Here is a 19,014-nt window from a genome sequence, read left to right as displayed (position 1 = left end):
ACCTTATCGAATGCCTTTTGGAAATCCAAGTATACTACACTCACCGGTTCCCCTTTATCTAATCTGTTAGTTACATCCTCAAAAAACTGTAATAAATTTGTTAAAAGCGGTTTGCCTTTCATAAAACCATATTGACTCTGCCTAATCATAACGGGCGGTAATTTGTGGCCCGCACGGGCATGTACGAGGTGCACACCCGCCCGTAGGGGCCGCACAAGTTCCTGGTTTAGGCATGCGCTGCAGGTGCGGTAAAACCCAGAACTTGCGATCTGTCAAGAATGCTCAACACACCATCCGCATTCCCGGGAAAAGAGCATCCGTGGGCCTAAATTCTGCCCAGCGAATGCCCATGAAATTCTTACGCCTGGTAAAAGCAGGTGTAAGACCTGCTTTTACCAGTGTGGAGTTTTAAATAACATTAAAAAAACATAGAAACATTGAAATTTACAGCGCAGAAAGAGGCCATTTCGGCCTATCGTGTCCATGCCGGCCAACAAAGAGCCGCACGGCCCTTGGTCAACAGCCCTGAAGGTTACATATAAACCTATGAACAATGACGGAAAGGCAAAGAGCACCCAGCCCAACCAGTCCGCCTCACACAACTGCGACACCCCTTATATTGAAACATTCTACACTCCACCTCAACCGGAGCCATGTGATCTCCTGGGAGAGGCAATAAAACCCAGACCAATTTAGGGCGAAAAAAATCTGGGAAAATTCCTCTCTGACCCATCCAGGCGATCGACACTTGTTCAGGAGATCACCCTGGCCGTGTTCGATTCCCTGCAGTATGTCATTCATTTAAACATTAAAACTCATGTAAAATAAGGTACGGTTATTTTTAGCCCCTTTCTGGTTTTTGTTTTACATGTTGTATTTTAATTAATTTTAAATATATAATGTTTTTTAATTTATTTGTTTTGTTAAATGTATTTTTTATGTGATCCCCATTCATGTTTATGGGGAATCCATACGTACGGAATCCCCACAAACATGAGTGGGGATCCCCTTCTTTCGTTTGTTGGGCTGGTCCACGTGATCCCTGGGATATGTGGGCCTTTACTCATGTCTGCACATAGAGGCCCAGGAGTGCACGTCTCCGTAGATCCCGAGGCAGAAGGTAAGTGCGTAGATTTTTTGCCGGTCGGAGGCATCCGCCCGCAGGAAGTCTCTGACCACAAATTCAGGCCCATTTTCTAAGTGCCCTGTTACCTCTTCTTTAATAATGGATTTCAGCAATTTTCCAACAACTGATGTCAGGCTTGTAGTTCCCTGTTTTCTCTCTTTCTCGCTTCTTGAATAGCGGGATTACATTTGCTCCCTTCCAATCCGCTGGGACCATTCTAGAATCTAGGGAATTTTTAAAGATCAAAACCAATGTATCCACTATCTCTGCAGCCACCTCTTTTAGAACCCAAGGATGTAGGCTATCAGGTCCGGGGAATTTGTCGGCTTTTAGTCCCATTAGTTTCCCAAGTGCTTTTTCCTCCACCGATATTAATTACTTTAAGTTCCTCACTCTTATTAGCCCCTTGGTTCCCCACTATTTTTGGAATGCTTTTTGTGTCTTCTACTGTGAAGACAGATACAAAATATTTGTTTAATGTTTCTGCCATTTCATTATTCCCCATAATAATTTCTCCTGCCTCAGCCTCTAAGAGACCAATGTTTACTTTTGCTACTCTCTTCCTTTTTGCATACTTGTAGAAGCTCTTAGTCTGTTTTTATATTTCTTTCTAGATTACTCTCATATACTATTTTCTACCTTTTTATCAATTTTTTGGTCATCCTTTGCTGGTTTCTAAAGCTTTCCCAATCCTCAACTAACTATTATTCATCGCAACATTATAAGCCTCTTCTTTTAATCTTCCTGATCTTCTGAGCCAAGATCCTTTCTCTGACTAGGAGCCAGTGTCATCTCAGCGAGCACAGGACTAATGGATCAGTGGGAAATGGTGTGCGCTAGGCTATGGGCATCAGAGTATTAGAGGAGCTGGTTTATGGAAAATGGAAGATGGGAGGCTGGCCAGGAGAGCATTGGAATAGTCAAGTCTGGAGGTCACGAGAGCATGGTTGAGGATTTCAGCAGTGGATAAGCTGAGGCAGGGACAGACACAGGTGAAGTGGAAGTAGGTGATTTTTGTGGCAAAGGCCGAAGACAAAATCTTTGATCTTACTAATTGGAGGAATTGTGACTCATCCAGAACAGGATGTCATCAAGAGACTGGCGACACTAAGACAGTGGAGAGGGTGAGAGAGGTGCTGGAGAGGTAGAGCTGGGTGTTGTCAATGTACATGTGGAACCTGCGTTATATCTCCAATGGGCAGCATGTAGATGAGAAATAGGAGGGTCTCAAGGACAGATCCTTGGGATCTCCAGGCACAACGGTGCGGAGACAAGAAGGCAAGCCATTTGAGGAGGTCCTCTGACTACAACCGGATAGATTAGAGCCGCTCAGCTAGACAACGGAGGAGAGGCTTTTGAAGAGGATAGTGTGGTCAATGTGTTAAAGGCTGCGGAGAGATTGAGAAGGATGAGGAGTGATAGTTTACCACAGTCACAGAGGATATAATTTGTGACTTTGGTAAGAGCTGTTTCAGTTCTGTGAAAGTGTTAAAACATGGGATTGTGGGACAAATGGGCATGGATTTGGAAGGCAACAACACATTCAAGGACTTTGGAGAGGAAAGGGATGTTGGAGTGCCACCTTCCCAGTGCGTCATTAACTCACATGCTACACTTCTAGTGGACAACTGTTGGTGGATGGGTGATGTCTGCATCCTCCATTGGGAGAGGAACTATAGATCCTGTTTTAGTCTGCATAATGCAACCCATAATGTCCTATTTTTAAAATCATTATATCCTATTAACTAGCTATTAACAGGATATCTGAGCTCCTATCTCTGTTACTGTAACTCTACACTCTACATTATATATAAAGTATTACAGGTACTAATAGATCTTGTGGACTCAATCACGTGTAGCCTGTGACCTGGGATGCAGTTTTTGAACCTTGTGTCCTGCTACAACCGAAACGTGACAGGATAATGCAGCAAATTTCCTAAAGCAGTATAATGTATGATTGACACAAAGTAAATATATTATGCACCTCAGTGATATTAAAGATATAAGCCTGACAGATGTGATGTTTGTAACACTATTTACCTACCACTTTGTTTCTTTTTCCCTCCCTAAAACCCAATTCCTTTGTAATTTCCCATGGTGCATTTGCACTATTTGCCTAAAATGCAAGTACGTCCACATTCCCTCCTCTGAAGCGGTTTCAGATTCTTACTGAATCTGTTGTTGGCTTCCCTCACTGCCAAGTCTCCAATACCTAGCACCCAAACAGGTGGCTATTCACAATGCTCAGCTTGTAGTTCCACAGGAGCAGGCTGCAAACTACAGCTCCAAGGATGTATCTATCACACACATAGAATTTGTTTACAGCTGCTGCAGATCCCCAATGCCACAAATTTCCAATTCAAGCCCCAGGCCTGAGATAAAGAAGCAGGCCTTTGTGAGAGAAACTTTTGCACTAAATTACCAACTTTTCCAGGTACAGTTTTGTTTCTCACAGCACAATAACATTATATGAATATGTTTATGTGAAAGAAACACTTTTGCATTAAAAGACCAATTTTCCAGGTACAATTCTTTTCCTCACAATGAGATAATATTATATGAATTTTTGTTATAAATGTTATTTTTAACTGCAAGCACTAACCTGAAAGAAGGAGGAAATTGTTTTCCAGAAGCAGTGCAAAACGTAATTTGATTGATCAGTTTAATTTGTGGTGCTTGCTGGTTAGTGAATGGTAATTTTGGAAAGAATTGCAAGATTTGATTTCAATTTTCTGTTGGCTACTTTTTAATCATTGTTACTTTTCACTATTTTCAATTTGGTCACACTTAGTCGATCATATATTTGATTGGTAACATAAAATTTTGCGTTCCGTGCTGAACCAACGGCACTCACTGTTCATTACACTTACAAAAGCACACAGATTTTTCATGGGCTTTTGAGCTGCAACTTACGGTAATTGAGAGTTTGAAACAGCGCAGTGTCCACCACGGGGGAATCGAGGACCTGTGTGAACAGGGAAAGCAACAGCATGTCTGCTCAACCAATCAGATTGACGAATCCTCTCATAACCACGCAGAGTTTGAACCAGGAATTTTAAGTTAGAATATTTAATTCAAAGTAAAATCATGTATAGAAAGCAAAATATAGAGAGGGAAAAAAGATAGGATTAAAAGAGGCAGAAAGAAAATGTAAAATAAAATGTTTAAAATGTTTTTTTTTAAACTCCAATAATAATTAAAATCTGAAGGAATAAGACTCCACACTTGTAAAAGTTAAATTTCAGTGCTGGAGAGGTTATTTGATGGTATTTAAGACTTATCGCACCATTGAAAATGCACTTACATTTGAATGGACAAGACTTAACTTTTTCTGGCATGACCAGTGGATAAGTACCGCAATTTCACACCCTTGTAGCTATTTCTCCGGCAAATCTATCGGTGAGGTACTGGTGTAGCGAAGATTGTGGAGGAGCAGGGCAATTCATACACCAACTTCCTTCTTACACGTTTAACTGCGCATGTGCAGACTCTGGACGATGTTGTCCGATTAACTCCATAATAACGGTAAGCGTCACCGTTATTCTTACCACAAAATCCGACCCAAATATTGTGTTTTTTTGAGCCAGTCACAATTCTTTGCCTCATAGATGTGTGGCAAAATGAAATATGATACCCTGAGGTGTGATACCTACAGCGATGTCACAGTTTCTGGTGTGACACTTTATAAGTTGTGACTATGGACACCAGATTACATAGACTTTACTTCCTGTACCAATGTATAAGTGATTCTTCCTCGGTGACAGCTAGAATTTCCGGAATAGTGGATATGCAAATTGTATGCCAAATTTTCCCTACATAGAAATACATAGAAGGTGCCATCAGGAAAGACTAAACAGACCATCCAATACAATAGTCAGGTTCCAATCCAATCCAATCCAATCAAATCTTAAGGTACCACTCCAGGATGGTATGTTGCCTCCCTGGTGCAAAGGTCAAGGATGTCTCGGAGCTGCTGCAGGGCATTCTGGAGGGGGAGGGCGAACAGCCAGTTGTCGTGGTACATATAGGTACCAACGATATAGGTAAAAAACGGGATGAGGTCCTACAAGCTGAATTTAGAGAGCTAGGAATTAAATTAAAAAGTAGAACCTCAAAGGTAGCAATCTCAGGATTGTTACCAGTGTCACGTGCTAGTCAGAGTAGGAATAGCAGGATAGTTCAGATGAATACTGGGATCCCTTGGGACTCCAACAAGTAGGCCCTCTGGTGGTAGTGTAATACAAGTTACAAGGGGTTAATTACATAACATCACTCCCCCGTGAAGTTAACAGTACACTTATTTACAAGGTGAGACGATCTGGGGCTTTTCGCTCCCTTGTTGATTGTCTCGGTACAAATGCGGGTGTGGGTGAGTTGGTCAGTTTCTTCACTGGGCTGTTGGGCAGCCGACCTTGCCAGGCTGCTGGGGATGGTGAGTTCGGCTTTGTGGTCAAACATGATGTCAGTTGCCACTTGTGTGTGTGTTGGAGGGTCAAAGTTGGTGGTGTCTGCTTCGGGTTGTTCGTAGCTGTTGGTGAACCGCAATCTGATTTGGTCCAAGTATTTTCCGTGCGTTTGTCCATTGGCCAATTTGAGCTGAAACACCCCATTCCCCTCTTTGACTGTGACCGTGCCAGCAAGCCATTTGAGACCATGTCCATAATTGAGCACAAACACAGGATCATTGATCTCAATATCGCGTGACAATTTTGCGCGGTCATGGTACACACTTTGTTGATGCCCTCCACATGATCATGGAGATCAGGGTGGATAAGAGAGAGTCTTGTTTTAAGCGCCCTTTTCATGAGCAGCTCGGCTGGGGGAACCCCGGTGAGTGAGTGGGGTCTGGTACGGTAGCTGAGCAGCACTCGGGACAGGCATGTCTGCAGGGAGCCTTCCGACACGTGTTTCAAGCTTTGCTTGATGGTCTGAACGGCCTGTTCTGCCTGACCATTGGATGCGGGCTTGAACGGGGCAGATGTGATGTGTTTGATCCCATTGCGGATCATGAATTCTTTGAATTCAGCACTGGTGAAACGCGGCCCATTGTCGCTGACTAGGACATCAGGCAAACATGGCTCGTAGACTTTCAATAGTGGCCATGGACGTGCTTACAGACATTATCGCACAATCAATCCATTTTGAGTAAGTGTCCACGACAACCAAAAACATTTTCCGAGAAATGGTCCCGCATAATCCATGTGGATCCTTGACCACGGTTTGGAGGGCCACGACCACAAACTTAGTGGTGCCTCTCTGGGTGCATTGCTCAGCTGAGAACAAGTGTTGCACTGGCGCACGCATGACTTTAAATCTGAGTCGATGCTGGGCCAGCACACATGGGCTCTGGCTATGGCTTTCATCATTACAATGCCTGGGTGGGTGCTGTGCAGTTCACAAATGAACATATCTCTGCCTTTCTTGGGCAAGACCACGCGATTGCCCTACAACAGACAGTCCGCCTGCAGGGACATTTCGTCTTTGCACCTGTGGAGTGGCTTAATCACCAATTGCATCTCTGCTTGGACACTGGACCAGCTCCCATGGAGGACACAGTTTTTTTTACCAAGGACAGTAAAGGATCCTGACTGGTCCAGGTCCTGATCTGGTGGACCGTAACGGGGGACTTTTCGTTCTCGAATGCCTCCACGACCATGAGCAAGTCTGCTGGCTGTGCCATTTCCACCCCGGTGGTGGGCAATGGTAGCCGACTGAGAGCATCTGCGCAGTTCTCTGTGCCCGGTCTGTGGCGGATTACATAGTTGTATGCCGACAGCATGAGCGCCCATCTTTGGTGCGGGCGGAGGCATTGGTTAATCCCTTTGCTCTCAGAGGACAACGATATGAGCGGCTTGTGGTCAGTTTCAAGCTTAAACTTAAGGCCAAATAAGAACAGGTGCATTTTTTTTACCCCGTAGACGCACACCAGAGCCTCTTTTTCAATCATGCTGTAGGCCCTTTTGGCTTTGGACAAACTCCTGGATGCATACACGACCAGTTGCAAGATCCCCGATTCGTTAGCCTGTAGTAACAGACACCTGACCCCGTATGACCTCGCATCGCATGCTAACACTAATCTTTTACAAGGGTTATACAGAACAAGCAGTTTGTTTGAACACAACAGATTTCTGGCTTTCTGAAAGGCAGCCTCTTGTGAATTCCCCCATACCCAGTCGTCTCCCTTGCGCAGTAGCACACGTAGGGGTTCTAGCAGGGTGCTTAACCCAGGTAGGAAATTACGAAAATAGTTAAGGAGTCCCAGGAACGACCGTAGCTCCGTCACGTGCTGTGGTCTCGGCGCGTTCTTGATGGCTTCCATCTTGGCGTCGGTGGGTCTGATGCCGTCTGCTGCGATTCTTCTTCTCGAGAACTCGACCTCCTGCGCCAGGAAAACACACTTCGAGCGTTTTAACCTGAGCCCCACGTGATCAAACCGACTAAGAACCTTTTCCCGGTTCCTTAAAGTGCTCAATGGTGTCCTGACCTGTAACCAGTATGTCGTCCTGGAAAACCACGGTGCGAGGCACCGACTTTAGCAGGGTCTCCATGTTCCGTTGGAAGATTGCCGAGGCCGACCGAATCCCGAACGGGCACCTGTTATAGATGAACAGACCTTTGTGCATGTTGATGCAGGTGAGGCCTTTCGAAGACTCCTCCAGCAACTGTGTCATGCAGGCCGAGGTCAGGTCCAGCTTGGTGAATGTCTTCCCTCCAGCCAGGGTCGCAAATAGGTCATCTGCCCTGGGTAGCGGGTATTGGTCCTGTAGCGAAAAACGGTTAATCGTTACTTTATAGTCCCCACAAATTCTAACCGTGACGTCCTCTTTAAGTACCGGGACAATCGGACTAGCACACTCGTTGAATTCCACCGGCACGATGCTGCCTTCTCACTGCAGCTGTCCACTTTCTACTTTCTCACGCATCATGTATGGAACTGCCCATGCTTTGTGGTGGATGGGTCGCTTACCAGGAACCAAATGGATCTGCACTTTCGCCCCCGAGAAGCTTCCAATGCCTGGCTCAAACAACGATGGGAACTTGCTCAGAACCTGGGCACATGAGGCATCGTCGACGGACGAAAGCGCTCGAATATCATCCCGGTTCCAGCGGATTTTTCCCATCCAGCTTCTGCCAAACAGTGTGGGGCCATCCCCTAGCACAATCCACAGCGGGAGTTCATGTACTGCTCCATCATGGGAGACTTTGACTTCTGCACTGCCAATTACAGGGATTAGTTCCTTGGTGTAAGTCCTTAGTTTGGTGTGAATGGGGCTGAGCTTGGGCCTGTGTGCCTTTTTGCCCCACAGCCTGTCGAAGGCCTTTTTATTCATTATGGACTGACTCTCACCCATGCCCAGTTCCATATATACTGGAATTCCGTTCAGTTCAACTTTCAATATTATTGGTGGACATTTTGTAGTGAATGTGTGTACCCCGTACACTTCTACCTCCTCGGTATAAGTCTCCAATTCAGCCTGATCCCCAGTGAATTGATCTTCCTCTGCAATGTGGTGGTTTGCAGGGTTTGCAGCTTGCCTGCACATTCGCTGGAGGTGTCCCATTGTTCTGCAACCGTTGCACGCATAGTGCTTGAAGCGGCATTGATGGGGCCGATGATCACCTCCACAGCGCCAACAAGGTGTTAACTGCCTCGCATTAATGATTGATGGCGGACTCTGGGTCATCTGAGGTTGGGCAGCAGCAGCCGGCGTGTACGTTCTGCCAAGTATATTTGTGCTCAAAACTGACGTTACTTTATGCACAGTACTGGCCGAAACTTCTTTGTTCTGCAAAATCTGCTTGGTGTTGTTGCTGTTGGACATAAATGCCTGGGCTATCGTTATGGCTTTACTTAGATTCGGAGTTTCTACAGTCAACAGTTTGCAAAGGATTGTCTCATGTCCAATGCCCAGTACAAAAAAGTCTCTGAGCATTTGTTCTAGGAATCCCGCAAATTCACAACGGCGAGGCGCCTTAGTTCGGCAACAGAGCTCGCCACTTCCTGGCCCTCCGATCGTTGACACATGTAGAATCGATATGTCGCCATCAAAACGCTTTCCTTAGGATTTAGGTGCTCCCGGACCAGCTTACACAATTCTTCATAGAATTTCTCTGTTGGTTTTGCCGGAGCTAGGAGATTCTTCATGAGGCCAAAGGTTGTTGCCCCACAGACAATTAGGAGGATCGCCCTTTGTTTGGCAGCGTTCTCGACCCCTTCCAGCTCGTTGGCCACAAAGTATTGGTCGAGTCTCTCCACAAGGCCTCCCAATCGTGCCTTTCTGAGAACTTCTCCAGGATAGCAACTGTTCTTTGAATTTTCGCACAGTTGTTCGTAACCTCGTCGCCAATTGTTATGCTCATAATAAAGGATGAAAGTGAGTACTGTGTACAATGAGCAAGTGTGGCCTTCGCTCCTTTAATGCGATTCCAGAGTGCAGGTACCTTGTGGGTGGCCTGCTTATATACCGTGCTCCCAAAGGATGCTGGGTCCCTTGGGATTCCAACAGGTAGGCCCTCTGGTGGTAGAGTAATACAGGTTACAAGGGGTTAAATACATAACACGCAGGATTCAAATTCCTGGGACATTGAAACCGGTTCTGGGGGAGGTGGGACCAGTACAAACCGAACGGTCTGCACCTGGGCAGGACCGGAACCGATGTCCTAGGCGGAGTGTTTGCTAGTGCTGTTGGGGAGGGTTTAAACTAATATGGCAGGGGGATGGAAATCTATGCAGGGAGGCAGAGGGAAGTAAAAAGGGGGAAGAAGCAAAAAGTATGAAGGAGAAAAGTAAGAGTGGAGGGTAGAGGGCAAAAATCAAAAAGGACCACATTACAATATCATTCTAAAAGGACAAAGAGTGCTAAAAAACAAGCCTGAAGGCTCTGAGTCTCAATGCGAGGAGCATTCGTAATAAGGTGGATGAATTAGCTGCGCAGGTAGCTGTTAACGGATATGATGTAATTGGGATTACGGAGACTTGGCTCCAATGTGACCAAGGTTGGGAACTCAACATCCAGGAGTACTCAATATTCAGGAAGGATCGGCAGAAAGGAAAAGGAGGTGGAATAGCTTTACTGGTTAAAGAGGAGATTAATGCAATAGTAAGGAAGAACATTAGCTTGGATGATGTGGAATCTGTATGGGTAGAGCTGAGAAACACCAAAGGGCAGAAAACGTTAGTGGGAGTTGTGTACAGACCACCAAACAGTAGTAGTGAGGTTGGGGATGGCAGCAAACAGGAAATTAGGGACGCGTGCAATAAAGGTACAGCAGTTATCATGGGTGACTTTAATCTACATATAGATTGGGCGAACCAAACTGGTAGCAATACTGTGGAGGAGGATTTCCTGGAGTGTATTAGAGATGGTTTTCTAGACCAATATGTCAAGGAACCAACTAGAGAGCAGGCCATCCTAGACTGGGTCTTGTGTAATGAGAGAGGATTAATTAGCAATCTTGTCGTGCGAGGCCCCTTGGGGAAGAGTGACCACAATATGGTAGAATTCTTCATTAAGATGGAGAGTGGCACAGTTAATTCAGAGACTAGGGTCCTGAACTTAAAGGTAACTTCGATGGTATGAGACGTGAATTAGCTAGGATACACTGGCAAATGATACTTAAAGGGTTGACGGTAGATAGGCAATGGAAGACATTTAAAGATCACATGGATGAACTTCAACAATTGTACATCCCAAGCTGGCGTAAAAATAAAACGGGGATAGTGGCTCAACCGTGGCTCACAAGGAAAATTAGGGATAGTGTTAAATCCAATGAAGAGGCATATAAATTGGCCAGAAAAAGCAACAAACCTGAGGATTGGGAGAAATTTTGAATTCAGCAGAGGAGAACTAAGGGTTTAATTCGGAGGGGGGAAATAGAGCATGAGTATAAGCTTGCAGGGAACATAAAAACTGACTGCAAAAACGTCTATAGATATGTGAAGAGAAAAAGATCAGTGAAGAATAATTTAGGTCCTTTGCAGTCATTATCAGGTGAATTCATAATGGGGACCAAGGAAATGACAGACCAATTGAACAAATACTTTGGTTCTGTCTTCACTAAGGAAAACACAAATAACCCTTCAAAAATACTAGGAGGAACTGAAGGAAATCCTTATTAGTCAGGAAATGGTGTTAGGGAAATTGATGAGATTGAAGGCCGATAAATTCCCAGGCCTGATAGTCTGCATCCCAAAGTACTTAAGGAAGTGGCCCTAGAAATAGTAGATGTATTTGTGGTCATTTTCTAACATTCCATGGACTCTTGATCAGTTCCTATGGATTGGAGGGTAGCTAATGTAACCCCACTTTTTTAAAAAAGGAGGGCGAGAGACAACCGGGAATTTTAGACTGGTTAGCCTGACATCAGTAGTGGGGAAAATGCTGGAATCAATTATTAAAGATGTAATAGCAGCGCATTTGGAAAGCAGTGACAGGATCGGTCCAAGTCAGCATGGATTTATGAAAGGGAAATCATGCTTGACAACTCTTCTAGAATTTTTTGAGGATGTAACTCATTGAGTGGATAAGGATGTGGGACCTTGTTAAAAGGCTTTTGACAAGGTACCTCACAAGAGATTAGTATATAAAATTAAGGCACATGGAATTGGGGGCAATGTATTGACGTGAATAGAGAACTGGTTGACAGGAAGCAAAGAGTTGGAATAAATGAGTCCTTTTCAGAATGGTAGGCAGTGACTAGTGGGGTACCGCAAGGTTCAGTGCTGGGACCCCTTATATATTAATGATTTGGACGAAGGAATTGAATGTAATATCTCCAAGTTTTCTGATGACACTAAGCTGGGTGGCAGTGTGAGCTGTGAGGAGGATGCTAAGAGGCTGCAGGGTTACTTGGGTAGGTTAGATAAGTGGGCAAATGCATGGCAGATGCAGTATAATGTGGACAAGTGTGAGGTTATCCACTTTGGTGACAAAAACAGGAAGGCAGATTATTATCTGAATAGTGACAGATTAGTAAAAGGGGAGATGCAACGAGACCTGGGTGTCATAGTACATCAGTCATTGAAAGTAGGCATGCAGGTACAGCAGGCAGTTGAGCAAGCAAATGGCATGTTGGCCTTCATAGTGAGAGGATTTGAGTATAGGAGCAGGGAGGTCTTGCTGCAGTTGTACAGGGCCGTGGTAAGACCACACCTTGAGTATTGTGTGCAGTTTTGGTCTCCTAATCTGAGGAAGGACATGCTTGCTATTGAGGGATGCAGCAAAAGTTCACCAGACTGATTCCCGGGACGGCAGGACTGATATATGAAGAAAGACTGGATCGACTAGCCTTATATTCACTGGAATTTAGAAGAATGAGAGGGGATCTCATAGAAACATATAAAATTGGACAGGTTAGATGCAGGAAGAATGTTCTCGATGTTGGGGGAGTCCAGAACCAGGGGTCACAGTCTAAGGATAAGGGGTAAGCCATATAGGACCGAAATGAGGAGAAACGTTTTCACCCAGAGAATTGTGAACCTGTGGAATTCTCTACCACAGAAATTTGTTGAGTCCAGTTCATTGGATATATTCAAAAATGAGTTAGATGTGGCTCTTACGGCTAAAGGATCAGGCGGTATGGAGAGAAGGCAGGAGTTGGGGTACTGAAGTTGCATGATCAGCCATGATCATATTGAATGGTGGTGCAGGCTTGAAGGGCCGAATGGCCTGCTCCTGCACCTATTTTCTATGTTTCTAATCCAATCCTATCCAATATTCAGGATCCAACCAGTGATTTATAAATGTTGAGCATAACTTCCAGTAGCGTGGACAAGGGAGAACCAGTTGATGTGGTGTATTTGGACTTTCAGAAGGCTTTCGACAAGGCCCCACACAAGAGATTAATGTGCAAAGTTAAAGCACATGGGATTGGGGGTAGTGTGCTGACATGGATTGAGAATGAATCAACTAGGGGGGAGGCCATCTTCGACTGGGTGTTGTGTAATGAGAGAGGATTAATTAGCAGTGACCATAATATGGTGGAATTCTGCATTAGGATGGAGAATGAAACAGTTAATTCAGAGACCATGGTCCAGAACTTAAAGAAAGGTAACTTTGAAGGTATGAGGCATGAATTGGCTAAGATAGATTGGCTAATGATACTTAAGGGGTTGACTGTGGATGGGCAATGGCAGACATTTAGAGACCGCATGGATGAATTACAACAATTGTACATTCCTGTCTGGCGTAAAAATAAAAAAGGGAAGGTGGCTCAACCGTGGCTATCTAGGGAAATCAGCGATAGTATTAAAGCCAAGGAAATGGCATACAAATTGGCCAGAAATAGCAGCGAACCTGGGGACTGGGAGAAATTTAGAACTCAGCAGAGGAGTACAAAGGGTTTGATTAGGGCAGGGAAAATGGAGTACGAGAAGAAGCTTGCAGGGAACATTAAGGCGGATTGCAAAAGTTTCTATAGGTATGTAAAGAGAAAAAGGTTAGTAAAGACAAACGTAGGTCCCCTGCAGTCAGAATCAGGGGAAGTCATAACGGGGAACAAAGAAATGGCAGACCAATTGAACAAGTACTTTGGTTCAGTATTCACTAAGGAGGACACAAACAACCTTCCGGATATAAAAGTGGTCAGAGGGTCTATTAAGGAGGAGGAACTGAGGGAAATCTTTATTAGTCGGGAAATTGTGTTGGGGAAATTGATGGGATTGAAGGCCGATAAATCCCCAGGGCCTGATGGACTGCATCCCAGAGTACTTAAGGAGGTGGCCTTGGAAATAGCGGATGCATTGACAGTCATTTTCCAACATTCCATTGACTCTGGATCAGTTCCTATCGAGTGGAGGGTAGCCAATGTAACCCCACTTTTTAAAAAAGGAGGGAGAGAGAAAGCAGGGAATTATAGACCGGTCAGCCTGACCTCAGTAGTGGGTAAAATGATGGAATCAATTATTAAGGATGTCATAGCAGCGCATTTGGAAAATGGTGACATGATAGGTCCAAGTCAGCATGGATTTGTGAAAGGGAGATCATGCTTGACAAATCTTCTGGAATTTTTTGAGGATGTTTCCAATAAAGTGGACAAAGGAGTACCAGTTGATGTGGTATATTTGGACTTTCAGAAGGCTTTCGACAAGGTCCCACACAGGAGATTAATGTGCAAAGTTAAAGCACATGGGATTGGGGGTAGTGTGCTGACGTGGATTGAGAACTGGTTGTCAGACAGGAAGCAAAGAGTAGGAGTAAATGGGTACTTTTCGGAATGGCAGGCAGTGACTAGTGGGGTACCGCAGGGTTCTGTGCTGGGGCCCCAGCTGTTTACATTGTACATTAATGATTTAGACGAGGGGATTAAATGTAGTATCTCCAAATTTGCGGATGACACTAAGTTGGGTGGCAGTGTGAGCTGCGAGGAGGATGCTATGAGGCTACAGAGTGACTTGGATAGGTTAGGTGAGTGGGCAAATGCGTGGCAGATGAAGTATAATGTGGATAAATGTGAGGTTATCCACTTTGGTGGTAAAAACAGAGAGACAGACTATTATCTGAATGGTGACAGATTAGGAAAAGGGAAGGTGCAACGAGACCTGGGTGTCATGGTACATCAGTCATTGAAGGTTGGCATGCAGGTACAGCAGGCGGTTAAGAAAGCAAATGGCATGTTGGCCTTCATAGCGAGGGGATTTGAGTACAGGGGCAGGGAGGTGTTGCTACAGTTGTACAGGGCCTTGGTGAGGCCACACCTGGAGTATTGTGTACAGTTTTGGTCTCCTAACTTGAGGAAGGACATTCTTGCTATTGAGGGAGTGAAGCGAAGGTTCACCAGACTGATTCCCGGGATGGCGGGAATGACATATCAAGAAAGACTGGATCAACTGGGCTTGTATTCACTGGAGTTCAGAAGAGTGAGAGGGGACCTCATAGAAACGTTTAAAATTCTGACGGGTTTGGACAGGTTGGATGCAGGAAGAATGTTCCCAATGTTGGGGAAGTCCAGAACCAGGGGTCACAGTCTAAGGATAAGGGGTAAGCCATTTAGGACCGAGATAAGGAGAAACTTCTTCACCCAGAGAGTGGTGAACCTGTGGAATTCTCTACCACAGAAAGTAGTTGAGGCCAATTCACTAAATATATTCAAAAGGGAGTTAGATGAAGTCCTTACTACTCGGGGGATCAAGGGGTATGGCGTGAAAGCAGGAAGTGGGTACTGAAGTTTCATGTTCAGCCATGAACTCATTGAATGGCGGTGCAGGCTAGAAGGGCTGAATGGCCTGCTCCTGCACCTATTTTCTATGTTTCTATGTTTCTATGAGAACTGGTTGTCAGACAGGAAGCAAAGAGTAGGAGTAAATGGGGACTTTTCAGAATGGCAGGCAGTGACTAGTGGGGTACTGCAAGGTTCTGTGCTGGGGCCCCAGCTGTTTACATTGTACATTAATGGTTTAGACGAGGGGATTAAATGTAGTATCTCCAAATTTGCGGATGACACTAAGTTGGGTGGCAGTGTGAGCTGCGAGGAGGATGCTATGAGGCTGCAGAGTGACTTGGATAGGTTAGGTGAGTGGGCAAATGCATGGCAGATGAAGTATAAGGTGGATAAATGTGAGGTTATCCACTTTAGTGGTAAAAACAGAGAGACAGACTATTATCTGAATGGTGACAGATTAGGGAAATGGGAGGTGCAACGAGACCTGGGTGTCATGGTACATCAGTCATTGAAGGTTGGCATGCAGGTACAGCAGGCAGTTAAGAAAGCAAATGGCATGTTGGCCTTCATAGCAAGAGGATTTGAGTACAGGGGCAGGGAGGTGTTACTACAGTTGTGCAGGGCCTTGGTGAGGCCACACCTGGAGTATTGTGTACAGTTTTGGTCTCCTAACTTGAGGAAGGACATTCTTGCTATTGAGGGAGTGCAGCGATGGTTCACCAGACTGATTCCCGGGATGGCGGGACTGACATATCAAGAAAGACTGGATCAACTGGGCTTGTATTCACTGGAGTTCAGAAGAATGAGAGGGAATCTCATAGAAACGTTTAAAATTCTGACGGGTTGAGACAGGTTAGATGCAGGAAGAATGTTCCCAATGTTGGGGAAGTCCAGAACCAGGGGTCACAGTCTAAGGATAAGGAGAAAGCCATTTAGGACTGAGATGAGGAGAAACTCTTCACCCAGAGAGTCGTGAACCTGTGGAATTCTCTACCACAGAAAGTTTTGAGGCCAATTCACTAAATATATTCAAAAAAGGAGTTAGATGTAGTTCTTACTACTAGGGGGATCAAGGGGTATGGCGAGAAAGCAGGAATGGGGTACTGAAATTGTATGTTCAGCCATGAATTCATTGAATGGCGGTGCAGGCTCGGAGGGCCGAATGGCCTACTCCTGCACCTATTTTCTATGTTTCTGTGTTTTCTTGCTTTTGTACTCTATGCCTCTGTTTATAAAGACAAGGATTCCATATGCTTTTTAACAGCCTTCTATGTAATTCTATGTAAACTGAAACAAGTAAATATGCCATTTGGCCCAACTTGTTTGTGTTGGCTTTTCCAAGCTGCCGGTAACAGCAGGGGCCAAGGATAATGGCCGCCGGCCGAGAGAGCGGCGGCAGTAACAGTATTTTGGTGCTGCCTGCTCATTAGCATGAGCATGGCGATGATTTTCAGCGCTAAGCTCAGCAGGAGGTTGAAGGTCATGCCTGTCCCCCACTCACAGTGAAGGGGAACAGGGAATGAAAGGAGCAAACCTGCAGGCCATGTACGGAACAGTTGCCATACTTGCTGCAACAATATTACCTGCCATCTGATTTTTTTCATAGTCCGTGAAATGATTGCATCTGCATTCTCTGTAACACTAATCTTTCCCCAATGATTACTCTTGAAAGTTTTTAAATGTGTAATAATCATGCCGACGTTTAGTGGATCTTGCATATTCGATAAAAAATAATTTGATAAATAAATGGTTATGGATTATGTTTTATCCTTCAATGGATTTTCTAAAAATGAGCCCAGACATTTTTAAACTGGCAACTTATTTTGAGTTGAATAACTTGACCTGCAGTGACAGGAGAGAGGTAGTTTGATGATGGAATAGTCACTTCAGAACCAGATGGATAGAGGGATTTCTTTCAAAAATCTGTCACAGAAAAACACAGACTTTTTCTGTCCATTTTTCATTGCTCAACATTGTGAGGAGACCATCCGCTAACTGGACTGTCCAATACAGGGCATGTTCACACAGTGCCAGGTTACTGCAGACTAAATTCATGCAAAATGACCACTTCCGGAACGAAAGAGGATTGTTTGTGAGGTGGAAGAGTAACTTGGTATTTAATTCACTTTATTTCTGTTTCACGCTTAGCGTACCGGAAGATTTAAGGTAAGATATTGTGACATGGTTTTTGTGTCATTTTCCATGGCTAAGAGTTAATGGTGTAGCATTTATAAAGAAATGTATTTTCAAGTTGCAAGCATTCTTAACTACTTTCTGAAATCTCTAGATCTCCGCAATTGGTGCGACAGCACAGAAGGCTGTGAGTAACACCACCAGCCTGATGGGAGAGACCAACGTAATCAACTGTCAGTTGCCAGAGGACCTGTTGGTGGAGCTCCTGGCGGAGAGGCTGCAGGTAAAGTATGGTGCTGAGCAGGCATGCTACAATATTGGCTCCCGGTTAAGTGGGACCTATATTGACTCCCAATTATGCAACGCCTCAATTTCAAAATTCTCACCCTTGTTTACAAATCCCTCCATGGCCTCGCCCCTCCCTATCTCTGTAATGTCCTCCAGCCCCACAACCCCCCGAGATGTCTGCGCTCCTCTAATTCTGCCCTCCTGAGCACCCCTGATTATAATCGCTCAACCATCGGTGGCCGTGCCTTTAGCTGCCTGGACCCCAAACTCTGGAACTCCCTCTCTAAACCTCTCCGCCTCTCTACCTCGCTTCCTCCCTTAAAATGCCTCTACCGCTTTGACGAAGCTTTTGGTCATCTGCCATAATTTCTTCTTATGAGGCTCGATTTCAAATTTATGCGTTTTGTTTTGTAACACTCTTGTGAAGCACCTCGAGATGTTTTACTACATTAAAGGTGCTATATAAATACAAGTTGTTGTTGTATATCCAGCGTAACAGAGTGCACATAGCAGGGAGCCACAATATAGTCGCCCAGCTCTCGCCCTCCTATCAAACGCACTGATACTTACTGGGGTAAAACTACGCAGGCAACGTCACCTTGGTGACCTTTCTTCAGGTATGAAATGAGACTGTGAGTGTTGCTAGGCTTTCTGCAGATTGAGGTTAAGATCTTAACGAGTTCTGCAACAGTCTCACCCACTAACCCATTGATGACCAACACCGATCTGCTTTTGCTTCTATCCTGTTCCAGAAGTATGAGAGGAGTGGCCATGATTTGAGGCACAGAGGTAACGGGCCGTGGCTCATTGTGCAGGGCACTACCAAGACTGCAAAAATAAAAGAGAAGCCCCTGGTAAATCAGGAACTAGGCCTCGAAGTTTCTGCAAGGAATGTGCCCTCCAGTGCTCACCCTGCCTGAGTTTGAGGGGTTAGTGGCAAATGACCCCATTAGCACAGGGCAGATAGGTGCAAACGATACTACAGGATCTTCTGGTTACATCCTGCCCTGCGTCCTGGAAATTCGGCAGCTCGTTAAAGAGGTTGCCCAGGGCTAGCCCCCCTCCACCCCAACCCCAGCATTTCTTTTGTTTAAAAAAAATGAAATTCTTCTTGGACAGAGTACAGAGTAGATTTACCAGAATTATACCATGGATGAGAGACTGGCTGAAAGAATAATGGAATCAGATTCAATAGTAACTTTCAAAAGGGAATTGGATAAATACAGGTTGAACCTCCCTTATCCAGAACTCCCTTATCCAGAACCACCCCTCGTCCGGAACCATTCCCGGCCACTGGGTGTCGCATG

General features: G+C 45.0%; 1 protein-coding gene across 1 annotated transcript in view; it reads left to right on the top strand.

Moving 5' to 3' along the window:
- Positions 1 to 19,014, top strand: part of hydin (HYDIN axonemal central pair apparatus protein) — a 1,725,340-nt gene that overhangs the window by 1,084,616 nt on the left and 621,710 nt on the right. The window contains 1 exon segment of the mRNA XM_070897728.1: positions 17,574 to 17,702. Coding sequence (XP_070753829.1) covers positions 17,574 to 17,702 — 129 coding nt within the window.

The sequence above is a fragment of the Pristiophorus japonicus genome, chromosome 13 (genome assembly GCF_044704955.1).
Source record: "Pristiophorus japonicus isolate sPriJap1 chromosome 13, sPriJap1.hap1, whole genome shotgun sequence".
NCBI classification, from domain to species: Eukaryota; Metazoa; Chordata; class Chondrichthyes; family Pristiophoridae; genus Pristiophorus; species Pristiophorus japonicus.
Note: the sequence above shows the minus strand (reverse complement) of the source record. Positions and strands in the feature narration are given on the sequence as shown.